General features: G+C 37.2%; 1 protein-coding gene across 3 annotated transcripts in view; it reads right to left on the bottom strand.

Annotated features, from left to right (window-relative positions):
* The window catches only part of Pcmtd1 (protein-L-isoaspartate (D-aspartate) O-methyltransferase domain containing 1), a 96,497-nt gene that overhangs the window by 38,116 nt on the left and 43,337 nt on the right, over positions 1-15,044 (bottom strand). For all 3 annotated transcript variants that reach the window (XM_004837522.4, XM_087185717.1, XM_087185721.1), the window contains one exon: positions 9,027-9,455. In XM_004837522.4, coding sequence (XP_004837579.1) covers positions 9,027-9,333 — 307 coding nt within the window. In that variant the 5' untranslated portion in view covers positions 9,334-9,455. The remainder of the gene's footprint in view (positions 1-9,026; positions 9,456-15,044) is intronic.

Below are 15,044 nucleotides of genomic sequence, written 5' to 3'. Positions count from 1 at the left end.
GAACTGTTTATGCAGTAAGTGTACTTATTTCCATCCACAGCAACCTCACGTGACAGTCAACAGTTGGACAGTGTGGTGCGTCTGGAGAAAGCCTCCCTGACACAGAGAAGGAAACCAGAGTGCTTCACGCCAATTTGAATGCAGCTATGTCTTCAGTATTTTCATGTAAAATTTATTCACAGAACAAAGCCACAGGCCAAAAGCACTTCATCATACATAACTAGAACTCTAAAGATAAAATAATTCAAGATCTCTCACTTCCATTGAGGACTCTGAGGCTGAAACACTGGTGTGGTGAGAAAGAGGATTTAAGATCAGATGTCTAGATTTTCAATCCTAGTTCTTCCTCTTAACTGTTGTATAATCTAAGACCAGTCACTGTTCTGAAGACTGCTTCTTACTATATAAAAACAATCCCTGGGAGGATTCTGTAATTTACATAAGTGCTTCATACAGTATAAAGTACAAGGCAGGTAATAAACTATTAGAAATGATGATATGCCCTCCCCATATATAGAAATGTCTGGTTGTAGAAGAGCATAACCCTGACTGCATATTAAAATAACCTGTAAATTTTTAAATTAAATTTAGAAAGTAGATTAAATTTTGTTTCATTAAAACTGTAAACGTCTGGGTCCTACCCCAGATAGGCGAAACAGAGAGACTCTCTGGGTATTGCCCTGTGTGGCCCAGGTACATGCATGTAATCTTAACATGTACTGTGACTCAGCAGCGCTAGTCATCCTGCTAATTGTCAGACAAAGTCCAATCTAAATTATTTTAAAAACCTATTTCAGGCTATCCAAATCTCTCTTCTAACTGGTAAAGTTATATCAAGATTTCACAAGTATAAAAAAAATATTTTGGGCTAATCTTGAGTATTTACCACAAGGGGGAGTAGATGAATCATTTATTTGGTTTCTATGAAGCTAATATGTAGACAGTGACATTAAAATATACATGTAAGAACATCTTTCAGTAAATTGCAATATTTTATTACTAATTTTAGTTATATAAAATAAGGCTTCTTTGGGACAATTTATAAGTGACTAGATGTAATTTGGGATGGTAACAGGAAAACAGATAGGGCTAGGTTTCATTCTTTTTTCCAATGAACAGCATGCACTGTAGAGACATAAAATACTGCAGAGACAGATAAAGGAAAAGGGAAAAATAGAATTAGCAAATGGTCAAATAACTAGGTAACTAAGAGAAATTGCTCTCATGTATTGCTACTTATTAAAATTTTTTATTTTCTTTTCCATTCTATATGTATAACACTGAAAAAGCATATTAAAAACAAACACTATCAAAACTTTTACAGAATTTTGCCACGTCAGCTTAATTATTATGAAGCTAACAAGATCAGAGATTTGTTCTCTGCTCTTTAGGTTTGGGAAACAAAACCTATAATGTACCAAAAACAAGTTCCAATCCTTAAGGCTCCTCTTCATCTATGGACATACAAGTGCTCTACTTGTTTTTATTACGCATCAATTTCAGGAATATATTTAAACAAGATCTAAAAGTACTGGTTTAAAACGGTTACAGAAAATGGACTTAAGCCCTATGAAAAAACACATCAAAGTATCATTAACAGATGTCATAAAAGATCATTCACATATCGAAGGGGCTGTTAATATTCAAGTTTACTATATCCAGAGCAACTTAAGGCTGACTATACCTCATATGTACACTGGAACATTACAATAGAAATTAAGTTAGTTTATATCAAAGAAAATTCAATAAACTAAGGATAAATTTGTTCAATTAGAAGAGAGAACAGTTTTAAAATTAATTTAAATCATTTCAGATTTCAATCCAAATTCTTTCCAATGAATTATTCTCCCGAAAAGTTATTTTCCTTGGCTCCTTTGTTCCACTGCATATTTATTTTTAAAGTACCTGAAGATATCCAGAGCCAGCAGAGCCACAGTCACATAAATATTCAGTAAACAATTTATTGAACTAAATGAAAAACAGTTGGTAAGAGCAACACTAAGTTTCTGTAAGTATCACACACAATTTAAAGGGTAAAGGATGCACTTTGTACATTTCTGTGCTCTCAGCAACTGGCACATAGTGTCTAAATAAAGAAATAAAAAATAAAATACATAAATTTAGCTATGGTCTCAAATTTAAAAGGCCCACAACTAAGTAGCAAATGATACATACAAATTACATAAAGGCATATTTTTCACATTTTAATTTAAAAATATATTGGCAAAACAGTGTATGTCAGAACTATTTTATCTGATATTAGGACATCAGGCATTCCACAGAAATAAATCTCACAGTTAATTTATTATTTTTGCCTATTTGATAGAAATCTATTAGAATGAAATACTTTCCATTTATTCCTAAAGAAATTTCTCTTTCGAATTCAAGTCAACTATTATCCTTACAAACATCCATCATGTATTATGAAAAACTGCAGTGTACTCAGGACTCTAAAGTTATTGTAGAAATGGAGTGGGTCAACTAGATAAGATGGAAGAGGAAGAGAAAAATATTTCAAAGTACATCTCTTGATACTTATGGATTTCTGAGCCTTGCGAGTATATCATTTACTCCACAAAATAAAAGAGATTCATGCTTAAGTTTCTGCCTGGAGTAATTAAGAAGAAAAAAGTAACTTTCACAAAAAAAAGCAAATACAGGAAGAAGGAAGAATTTGTTGAAAACTTTGCATTGTGTGGAATAGGACAGGAAGACTGAGTTGGAGGCTCAACACTTGAGGTTTGTATAAAGCATAAAATGGAAAAAGAATTTTCCCTATAATGCTTTTATTAGATTTCATATTAAATGAGTGTCAAAGTGCAATTCATCACCTCTAATAAAACTTCATTCAGAGACAGTTTTGCTTTGAAAGTCTTGAGGATGGAGCAACTTTCTTCACTTTTATCTCTATGGGAACCTCTCCAGAAAACTGTCCAGTGACACACATACTGACACATATCAAACAAATTACAACCCTAAATCCTAAAACTCATGATGGTTAAGTCTCTATTTCTAAAAAGAAAACATGAAAACTTCCCCACGAACTAACTGGTGCCATATTCAGGAATCAAGCCCTGGCAAGGGATCCCGGTGGTATTTGGACCTTCTTGTACTGCCTGGATCTCCATCCTCTCTCCCTCAGTAAAAGAGCTGAGACAAGACAGGAAAGAGAGCTTGGCTTTTGTCCCACCTCAGCAAGGAACATGCTCAGCAGCCAGCTTGAACTTTTTGCTTCTCTACCCAAGTCTGCAAATGACACTGTAAGCATGGAACTGATTTGGGGATTATAAATAAATTTTAACAAATAGGGAAATATGCAAAGAATTTGCAAATAGTAATAATCTATTATATAAATGATTCAGGCTGGGGAGAGGTATATCCTGAAAATAAAAACTCAAGATGCTCAGAAAATCACCTACAATTTTCATATTACTGAAGGTATTTTCTCATACTTTCTACTAGTATAAGGAAATAAAAACAGAAGAAATTACCATGAAAACTCTAAAAGTTCGAAATGCTGTCTTATCCGTCATAATATTTGTTATCTGCATTAGTCTATGTTGCCTGTAATAAAATATATAAAGAACTTACAATTCAGTAAGAACACAACCTAATTTAAAAATGGAGAAAAAAATCTGCATAGTATCTTGTTGGTAAATTTGACTGGTTTGAGAAATGCCTAGGAAATCAGTAAAGCACACTTGACGTGTCTGTGAGGCTTCTTCCAGAGACAACTGGCAAGTGGTGCAGCAAACTGAGGGGGAAGCCCTCCCTGAATGTGGGCGGCAGCACCCAATAGGTCTCTCTCTGGCTGGTGCTCTCTACCCTCTCCCTCCTTCTTGGCCACCATTCTCACCACGGGCCTAAAAACAACAGAACAAATCAACCATGGTTTGAAACCTCTGAAACCATGAGCCAAAATCTTTTCTCCTTTAAGTTGTGACTCCACGGTATTTTGCCACAACAACAGAAAGCTGACTAACAGACATGTCACCATAGAAGTTATACATGTCTAACAAGCACATGAACAGATATTATACCTCATTATGTAAGTGCCAAATTAAAACTAAAGTGAGGTAACAATTTACACCCGCTTAGATGGCTATTGAAAAATAAATGGCAAGGAACATGGCTCAGTGATAAGAGTGTGTGCTTAGCATGGGGGGGAGGGGGATGGCAGTGAGTATAAGGAGAAGCTAGAACTTCACACAATGTTGGTAAGAATATAAAAACAGTGCCGCCACTGGGAAAATGCTTGTCATGGCTTAAAAATTACACAAATATACCATACAGCCCTAGAAGTCCACTCTTAGGAATTTAAGAGAAAGAAAACATGTCTACACAAAGAGTTGTATGTGACTGCAAATAGCAGCATTATTCCTACTAGCCACAAACAGTTAATTCAAATACCCAGAGCCGAAGAATGGATAAACCAAATCCGGAATATCTATTCAATAGAACATTAGCCATAAGAAGGAATAAAGTGTTCATACATGTGACAGCATGGAAGAACCTTGAAAATATAGTTAAGTGAAAGAATCCAGATCTAAGACTACATATTATATTACTTCATTTATCTCAAAGATCCAAAAAGAGAAACTTATAGAGGCACAAAAGAGAAGTGATTTCAAATTGGATGTGCTAATGTTTGTAAAACTCCACAAGTTTACTAAAAAGCACAGAATTTACACTTAAAAACTTTATGGTAATGAAAGAGCATGATGTGTGAGAAGGACTAGGGGTGTAGCTCAGTGGTAGTGCGCTTGCCTAACACATATGAGGTCCTGGCTTTGATTCCCAACACGGCAAAAGAGGGTGGGAAGGGTAGATTGTGAGCACGCATTCATTCATGAACATAAAGATAAGAGATAAAGTATGAGTACCTGAGGTCAAAGGCAGTACAGGTTAGCAGTAAGGATCATTTAATGTCTGTGGTACAGAGAAACACAACAAAGAAACAAAATGGAATAATTCAGCACCTACAGTAATCTATACAAGTGGCAGTAAGTTTCCTGCTTGTCAACTACTTCACTTTTAGAATGAATGTGATAGTACTAAGGCAGTGGCATCCAGAGTGCTAGAATGATTTTGAAAATCTCTTCACAGAATCTCTCCTGATCACTAGGGAACTAGGCAAGTGATTACAATACTCATTAAGCCAAGAGTGGTGGTGCATGCCTGTAATCCCAGCACTGGAGGCCAGCCTAGACTACACAGTTCAAGGTCAGCCTGAACTACATTATGAGAACCTGTCGGGGGGGGGGGGGGCACGGGACACAAAACAAAACAAAAACCTCACTAAGTTGGATGAAATCTATGCATTATAGATTTTTGAGAAACCTCTAATTTTTATATTATAGGTTATATAAGAAAAAAGGGAATGAATTCCTACACAAACAGGAAATGAATGGAGAAGAATCATCCCTACCTAAATCAGATATTATCAGAATAACTTTCCTTCATGGTTCTGACATTTAATTCAGTTCTGGGAAGTAGAAATACAAGACTTAGAATGCCTCTTTTCTTGTCCTCGTTTTCATTAGAAGTCCGTAAGAATGAGAAGCACTGAGAGGAGAATCAATTAAGTACTCGATTCTTTGTGAAAAATCTTTAATTCTGAGAAGACATTTGAGAAATGAGCAAAAATCGAATTTATCTTCAACCTGAAACTCAAGATGTTTCACTGAGAGATTTTAAGAACTGCAATGATCCATGCTCTGTATCTGGCATAAAATGAAATTTACGAATAACTGCTTCAAGTGTATTTTAATTGTAAAATATTTCCTGAAGAAAAATGTAACTGACCCTCACTGAACAAGAGCTGATTACAGCCCATGATCTACATTTGTGTTTCTGAAGTGGGAAATTCCTCACTTACAAGCATCTCCTTTAATTATGTTACCGAACCAGCAAGATCCTCCCTCTCTGCTTCAGCCTGGATTGCCCCAAAGCATACTTCTGAGTACATCTTCAGATAGGACCTATTAACCTGAATGCTCATCTTGGGACTGGGAAAGGAAAGAAAAACGGATGACAGCCACGGTGTTCGCTTCTTGATAAGGAGCAAACTTCTGTTAATAAGGTCACTGTGAAGCAGTCAAGCCAAATGTGATTCACTGTGCTCAGATAATTATAGTGTATGTAAGCATCTTTCTTTCCATCTACTTCTAGAAGATTTTTATTGATGTGTTCTGTACCCTCTTTGACCCAAAACACATAAGAAAAACAAACTTAAAATGAATGAGGTGGTAAGAAACTTCCTCAGAAGCGTGGCAGATTCAAGATCAGCTACAAAATCAATTTTATAGGCTGAGCTCTGCCTGCCCTTCTTTCAAATGTTTTTATTTTTCTCACCAAATCAGAAGTTCTAAGCAAAAGGAGAACAATTACATGTTGGTCTTAAGTATACAGACTCATATCTAAACCTCAGAACAGTATCCAGGAGCCACACTCATCAATGTAACTAGACCAATGACTCCCTCAGCCTTGTCATGGGAAAATACCTAGTGCGTTATGGATCCTTTATACAAGGGTCTATTTTCCCACACACTGCCCTCTGGTTATGGAGTAAAAGACAATCAAGTTTGTACAATAAAATTGGAGGTCTGCGCACAAGTGCATCTACAACCTCTTGCAGATTGCTACTAGGCAAGGAGTTCAAGGCAACAACTTCACTGCCAGCAGGGCTGCTGATTATGACACACATCCCTCACCCTGCCTTTGAATAGACTGACCTATCAGCAAGTGACAGCTGGCAGGAGCTGGAGAAGTGGAGGACTGGATAAATAGGTACTACGAGACTGAAGCCTGAACTCCAGCTTCTAGTTGCCAAAGCTGGTCAAAAAATACTGTATACAAGGACAAAGTTTAAGGACAGCAACTTCATTTGTTTTGAGGGCAGAAGGGGAGAGGGGACTGAACTGAGGAGCACTCTACCACTGAGCTACAACTTCAGTTCCCTGTCCTTTTTTTCAAAATTTTGAAACAGGATCTAAGTTTCCCAGACAGGACTCAAATTTGCAACCCTCCTGCCTCCCTCAGTTGTGGATTAGAGGCAGTGGCACCAGCTGAAACTTCTACTGTTAAATGCAGAAACACTGCTGACTCAACCCACTCTTTTGACTTGCAGATGGTCTCAAAAGCTAGAAACTCTTTTCAACAAGCCTCTGGTGACAGATGGAAGTTCCAACCTGCTGAAAAAGTCCCATCTCAGTGTGGCAAAAAACATCAAATTTACATGTAAGATTCTAAATTTACTACAGTTTTTGAGTGGTTATTATGTATCAGGAATTAACCTAGTTGTAGAATGAAAGCCCTTGTCCCCAGCCTTTTAAAAATGAAACATTGTAAGGTTTCATGGCTAAGGGAGTCAGAAGTTTAGCTAACATACAGGAAACTGAAGTTCCAATTCTAATTACCTGAAAAGTGACAAGCTAGCCGGACATGGTGTTGCATGCCTGTAATCCCAGCACTTGGGAGGCTGAGGCAGGAGAACTGCCCCAAGTTCGAGGCTAGGCTGGACTACATAATGAGTTCAAGGCCAGCCTGAACTAATAGCAAGACCCTGTCTCAAAAAATATATACATACATACATACATACATACATACGTACATACATATATACATGAGTGAATAAAACAAGCTGAGGCCACATAATTTATTTTTCACATGGGGACATACAGTCACCCTACTAAGGGATATATCATTACCTATTTAAAATCTCTTCAATGACTGCTTATCACTTTTCAATGAGACCATATCTCATCCCTATAACTTGGGCATACACCACAACTCTAGTACCTATCACACTAGGTAAGGGAAGCACCTCTCCCCACAAAGGGCAAGAGTCTATCCATGCACCTTAATACTCTACCTTAATGCTTGCCACACAGATGCCTCAGTAAATGTGGTGGCTGGACTAAACTGTTTAGTAAAGTTCATTGTTGTTCATCCTCTATCCAACATAATGTCTTGTATCAGGGATGGCAAACCTGTGGCACATGTTCCGCAGTGGGCTGTTTGTATCATTTAAAGCTCTAGAAGGTTCGCCATCACTATCATATATCAAAGATTTTCCTTCATCCATGCTTTTTCCACCTATATTCTTTATTTGCCAGCTGCCATTTCCTAGCTATGGGACTTCAGGTAAATTATTTAACCTCTCTGTGGCCCAGTACGGTTGTCCATATAATTATATATTTCAAAGCATTAATAGGATGACTGAATGAGTTATTACATGTACTTTGCCTTAAACAATGCCTAGCACTTTGTGTAAACACTCAGTAAGCTTTTCCAGGGCAGAAATCTTTATCCTTTTTCATCACTCGTGTTTGCTCAACCCACGAACAATGTCTAGCAGAAAAGACATGGTTATTTATGCTGAAATTTCTTCTCCCCAGCAATAGAGTTTGAACCCAAGGTTTTTGCACCGAGCTACATCTCCAGCTCCCTCTTTTTATTCTTTCACATAGTCTTGGCTAAGTTTCCTAGGCTGGGCTTGAACTGGTCTTCCTGCCTCAAGCTTCCAGCGTGCTGGGATTATAGGCATGCATCACCACACCAAGCTAGTATGCTGAAATCTTATTGGACATGAACTTTGCTGCGTTTTTCTCCAATCTCTTGCTTTGCCCTACCATTGCCACACCTCCTACAGCCATGTAAACCTTTTTTTTTTTTAAATCACAATTCTCTTTCCATTTAAAATGAGATAAACTCCTATGTCAGCAGACAGAACACTTTACCTGAAATTTCCCTCCTACCAGCTGCTCAATTTTAAGTACAGACAATGACTGAGAATTGCAGAACAGTTAGTTCCAAGAGCTACTGTAACTCTGCAATTGTGCAGGACTAACTAGAAAGAATGAAAAGATTACCACTAATTTGTGCTTCCACATTTAAGTAAGGTAACTTCTTTAGTATATACATATTCAAACATATCATACACAAAGTTACAAACTCTGTAAATCATGAAGAGTAATACAAACTCAGCTTACTTTTAAAATAGAATTTTACAAAAGTAAAATTACCTAAAATTAAGCCCACCATTGTACTTAAATATCCGGTTCCACTTCCCAGGTTAAGAAAAGATAATCCTGGTTGAAGTTTCAGGGCTTCCATAACTTCAGAATAAATGCAAGGTGCTGACAAGTGTATGTTTCCATGCTTCCAGGCTAAGTCTTTGTAAGCATTGTCTCTGTAGCCTTCCAAATAGTAATCTCCACGATCAATTGCTCTGAAAGCTTGCTCCACTCTTTCAGTGCGGATATACTGAGCTTCTTTAAGATTATCGATTAAGTCATCATTATCTTCCCCAGCACTCACAGCTCCTCCCATGATAGTATTCAAATCAAATCATAAATTTAAAAATATAATAAAATCAGTAGAAATGGCTTCCAATAATGTACTGTGATTTATTCTTTTTAATATTGCATTTGGTTTCCAAAAATAAATTAATCCTGCAGGAAAATAAAAAGAAACAAGTTTAAATTAATCCTCAAGAGAAAAATAATTCTAGTTTATTAAATACGTCATTATAGCTATCATTTCTTCAGAATATAATCTGTTCTGGGCATAGTGTTAAAGGATGTAAGCATACTTTTAAAAATTTAATTTTTAAAACCATCAAAGTAGTTTATGTATGATCTCATCTGTACAGTGGGAAAACTAGAACACAGAGAAGATAAGACACCTAGATCTCAATTAATTACAATTAAATTCAATCTAAAATTTGCTTATCAACCTAGCTACATTTCAAGTCACATTTCATGGCCAGTGACCACCACACTGGAGAAGTGCTTATCTGGAGAGTAACACTGTTGAAACTTAGTCCCTGGTCTTTCAGACTCAAGAACCATGCTTATAATCACCGAGCCACATGGCTTCTTTACAGCACAGCAATCCTACTTTAATAAGCAGTTAGTTGATCATTAAAAAGTTAACAATTCCAGGGCAGGGATTTAGCTCAGTGGTGCTGCGCCTGCCTGGCACACGCAAGATTCTGAATTCAATCCCTGGTACCACAAAAAAAAAAAAAGTTAATAATTCCAAAATATACTATGTAAATTTAAAAATATTAACAGAGAATGTATTACCTAAACAATGAATATAAAATGCAAAAAAGCAGACTCACAAGTTCAGTATACATACAACACAGCAAAGACTACTTTGTTTGATAAGTCTCATCTCAACAAATGAGATGACAAACTTTATTAACGAATTTTTTTTTTAGTTCTTTTATTGGTACATTTTAAGTATACAATTCGTTTACATTTATCATTGGGTGTTTGTACCTGTACATGATATATCTTGGTTCTTATTTTTTTCCCCATTACCTGTGCGCCCTTCACCTCCTCCGCCCTTCCCTATTTACAAAGATTTCATTTCCTTTTTTTTTTTCTTTTCTCATAGTTTTTGCTTTCCCTCATCTCCTTTCCCCTTCCCCTCCCTTCACTCCTTCGTCTTTGGACTGTTTTTCCTATTTAAAATTATCAATTATTCATTTTAATCATTTTAACCCTTGTTTACACTATTAGTTTCTCACACTAGAGAAACTATTCTATATTTACACCTGTGTGTCCTATTTACTTCACTTAAGAGTATGGCCTCAATATGCATCCATTTAGCTATAAATGACTCTAGTTTCTCGTTCTTTATGGCTCAGTAATACTCCATTTTACAAAAAAAACCACATCTTCTTTATCCAGTTTCCAGTTGACGGGCACTTGGGCTGCTTCCAAGCTTTAGCTATTACAAACTGTGCCACTATGAACATGGGTGCACATATATCACTGTGGTATGATTCTTTTAGTTCTTTTGGGGGAAGATACCCAGCAGGGGAACAGCTGGGTCAACAATTGGAATAGTCTAAGCACTAGAACAAATGTTACGTACACACACACAACAAACTTCCTTAACAGATAAAACTCAGCATCTCTGGAAGGAAATTTAAGTGGACCCTGATAAACTAAAGAACTTCAATACATAATACAAATGCACAATTTAAGCTCTATGTAAAGTTAGTAAGTAAATTAATGTATCAATTTCTAAATGTGAAAAGTGAGAAATCAAATACCCATGGCCAAAAACATGAGTTACGACAGCCAAGTCTGGCAAGGCTATACTCCTACTCTTGGCTTTGGAAAAGAAAAATAATCAGGGCCTGAGTACCTGCAGACCCTGGGCAGAAGCTGCTCCAGCAGAGGTGAGGCAGCACCTTTGCCAGCGCCTGTAGGGCTTTGCCCATGTCTCCTATGTTCTTCCCTAATAGCTCTTCAAGAAAATTTGGAGTAAAGCAAACACTATGAGATCACGTTTCACACATATTTAATTTATTAAAGCCCAATTACAAAAGCTGAATAACTCTACTCCTCACCTCCAAAAACAAACAACAAAAAAAAAGAATTTTGAAAGAACAAGAGCTTACAGCTCTTTTTCACAAAGAGTTTCTTTTATACATAGCATATAATGCTGAAAAGATGTTAACCTGCTATTCCTTCAGCAGGTCTTAGATTTGGCAACCTTTTATAGCTATTTATTCGCTTGATGAGTACAATTCTAGCATTTCAAAATTGTTTTAAAGGCATGGCTTCAGCACAAGTCAACTTTTTCACCTGGTACTCCTCCCAACATCAAAGCAAAAACGGCTGCACTAGCCTAGGGAACAGTTTCTGTCAGTATCCAGCATGGACCTTACCAAACGATTTTAAAAGTGTAATTCTGATTACACAGACAAAATAAGTGACTCTGCTGTAAATGACACAATTTACTACTCTGAAAAAATTATTCCCCCTCTGTGTGTTCCAGGACTTAAGAACCTGACTCTTAAGTTTCTCCTGAACTCCCCTATCAATTCATCCTGTTCAGAATCACAGCAAAACAATGTTGTCTTTTACACAGCTCACATTCCTGGTGAGAAAGAGGCAAAGGAGTAATCAAATAAACAAGAACTATCATTCATCATTTACTGACACTGTTCTAAACATGTTATCTCATTAAAAAATTAAAATAACCCAAGAGAAAGGCATGAGCATGCCTACATTCAAGTGAGAAACCAGGTGTAAAGAAGTTCAGTCCTAGAAGGAGCCCAGAGGAACCCAAAGTGAGACCTGAATTTGGGGATCAAAGACAGTTTGCTCAAAAGCATGCACTGTGACCCAGGTGCGGTAGCAAACCCCTATAGTCTAATTACTATGGGAGGCTAAGGCAGGAAGATCACAAGCTAAAGCCTAGCCTGGACAACTCAGTGACTTAGTGAAACCTTGTCTCCAAATAAAAAATAAAAGGCTGGTGGTGCAGCTCAGCATGAAGGGTTCAATCCCCAGTACCAAAACACCACCAAACAAACAACAAAAAAAAATTCACAATGTATGTTAAAGGAATGAGGGAATTGTAGGCTGAGAAAAGGGCTGGTACTCTATCAAAAGCAAATGATGCTTTTAAGAAATTACCTGCAGGTGGGCATTTTCCAGTACTCTAATAGCCTTTGTGTTGTAGACCAGTGATTTTTAATGTTTTTTTTTTTCACCTGGATCTGTCTGAGAGCCTCACATTTACAGATCTTCTCTCTACTAAAAACTTGAGTTGGTTGGAAATTTTGCACACAACTTCAGAAGACTCCTGAACTCTTAACCATAAAGGCCACTCTAATTTTAAAACATCCATTAGAGCCAACAGAGAGCCAGAGATTTTAACCAGGGATTTTTCCATTTTAGAAGATGCATCATGTGTAGGGTAATCTGTATAAAGAATGATCTCCATAGAGCAATAGGCATGAGACCAGGTACTTGGAAGGCTGAAAAGAAAAATGACACAAGAACCAGTATAAGAATGTGAAACTTGATATACCAGACTCCTTTCTCTGTGGACTAGCAGGAGAGATAACAGGTCTGAACAGAAAGTTGCAAGGATACCTCGAAAGGAAGCAGTAAGGAATAGTTTCTTAGAGGTATAATAGTTCCCCTTATCCACGGTTTCATTTTCTATGGCTCAGTAAAGCATGGCCAACCATGGTCTGAAAATATTAAATGGAAAATTCCAGAAATAATTCACAAGTTTTAAACTGAATACCGTTCTGAGAAGCATGATCAAATCTAACACCATCACGCTCAATCTCACCCAGGATGTGAATCATCCCCTTGTCTGGGTGGCTACTCTGTAAATGCTACCTGCTCATTAGCCACTCAGTAGATACCCTGGTCGTGAGATCAACTGGTTTTGTACAGCTGTGCTGCTCCATCACAATGCCAATGCCATTCATCTCACTTCATCTCATCACTTACACATCAATAACATCTCACGTCATAAGGGTAGGTTCAGTACAGTAAAACATTCTAAGAAAAAGAAACCATATTCAAACAAGTTTACAGTATATAATTATTCTATTTTACTGGTAATCTCTTATTATGGTTAATTTATAACTTAAAGTTTATTATAAATATGTGTTATGGTTTGTCTGGATGTTTCCTCAAAGCCTCATGAGTTCATAGCTGAATGTGATGCTGGGAGATGAAGCCTGGCTGAAGGAAGGAGGTCACAGGAGATGTGACCTGGAAGAGTTTATCTCTCTTCCACCTCCCTTAATTGCTCTCTGCTTCCTGCCTGCTACACCATGTAATTCTCTTCTGCCCTGCCAACCCACTGTGGAGTTAGTCAAGACTGTGAAGTGAAACTTCTACAAACTATGAGCCAAAATAAACCTTTTCTCCTTAGAGTTATGGGTGTGGGTTATTGATAGCTTTGTATGTATTTATGAGGAAAAAAACAGTACACACAATACTACACACAGTTTAAGAAAAAACAGTGTTCTTCTTTTTGCGCCAGGAATTAAACTCAGGGGCTCACCCTTGCCAGGAAGGTGCCGTGCCACTGAGCTACAACCCTGCCCATAAAACGTAATTATTCTTTTTTTTTTTTTTCTTGGTACTGGGGATCAAACTCTGGACCTTGTGCTTGTGCTTGTGAGGAAGGCAGCGGAACCACTGAGCTAAATCTCTGGCTAAACACAATATTCTTTTCAACGATGTTTGGGACCAGGAGTTTCAGATTTCATAATTTTTTCAGGTTTTGGAATGTTTGCCTATAGATAATAAAGTATCTTGGGGATGGGACCCAAGACTGAACATGAAATTCATTTATGCTTCATATATACTTTAGATAGCCTGGCGTAATTTTACACAACATTTTTAGTGTGCTTGGCTTTTGAGTATGACCCATCCATTACATGAACTGAGATGCAGAATTTTCCACTTGTGGTATTATGCCAACACTCAAAAAGCTTCAGATTTTGAAGCATTTTGAATTTCAGATTTTCAGTTTAGAGGTGCTCAACCATAAACAGTTCAGTACTATCCAAAGTTTCAGGCATCCACTCTGTGAAGGATAAAGAGAGGCTTGTGTACAATCTACTAAAATGCTTATTTCTTTGATGCAAATTAGCTCATCCATATAGCACATAGATGTGACTATAATGAGGAAGTGTGGTTCACACTACATGTTCCTATTTTGATGTGTTCAGGAAGGCAGCAAGCTTCTTCATGTTAAAGAGATACCTGAGCAATTTATGTGGATTTTAAGCAAAAAGCTTAAACTATGGAGTACTTTTCCAGAAGGCAATCAGATGTTGGTAAGGAGGCTTCACCTGATCTGGAGAAGCTATGAATGCAAATGAAAAGATGCTAAGACATTCTTTCTTGACAGACAAGGTTCAGATTTTTAAATTCTGATGTAAAGTATATCCACATGGAGCAAACTTTCCCTTAAAAAGGAAAGATGAATGCTAGGGTTTAAGGAAGTAAAGAACTCACTGATGCTAGGTACAATCCCTAATAGATTTAGCAGTGCTAGGAATTTCATTAGGATCACTACTGTTTTGGAGGTACCATAAGCCTACCCCTATTTTCATAAAACATGAGCTGTTTTTATATACTATAAAAAATGGACAAACGAAACAGTACTTAACCTCTCAGTGCCTTTAAAGGGTCTTGGGGGAACCAAGGGATCCCAGACTGTTATCTGGAGAACAGCTGAACATTACGGGGAACTTTACC

Source organism: Heterocephalus glaber, unplaced genomic scaffold, assembly GCF_053883595.1.
Source record: "Heterocephalus glaber isolate CG9 unplaced genomic scaffold, H.glaber_assembly_v1.0 deba00000281, whole genome shotgun sequence".
NCBI classification, from domain to species: Eukaryota; Metazoa; Chordata; class Mammalia; order Rodentia; family Bathyergidae; genus Heterocephalus; species Heterocephalus glaber.
This window is presented reverse-complemented; position numbering and strand designations above follow the sequence as displayed.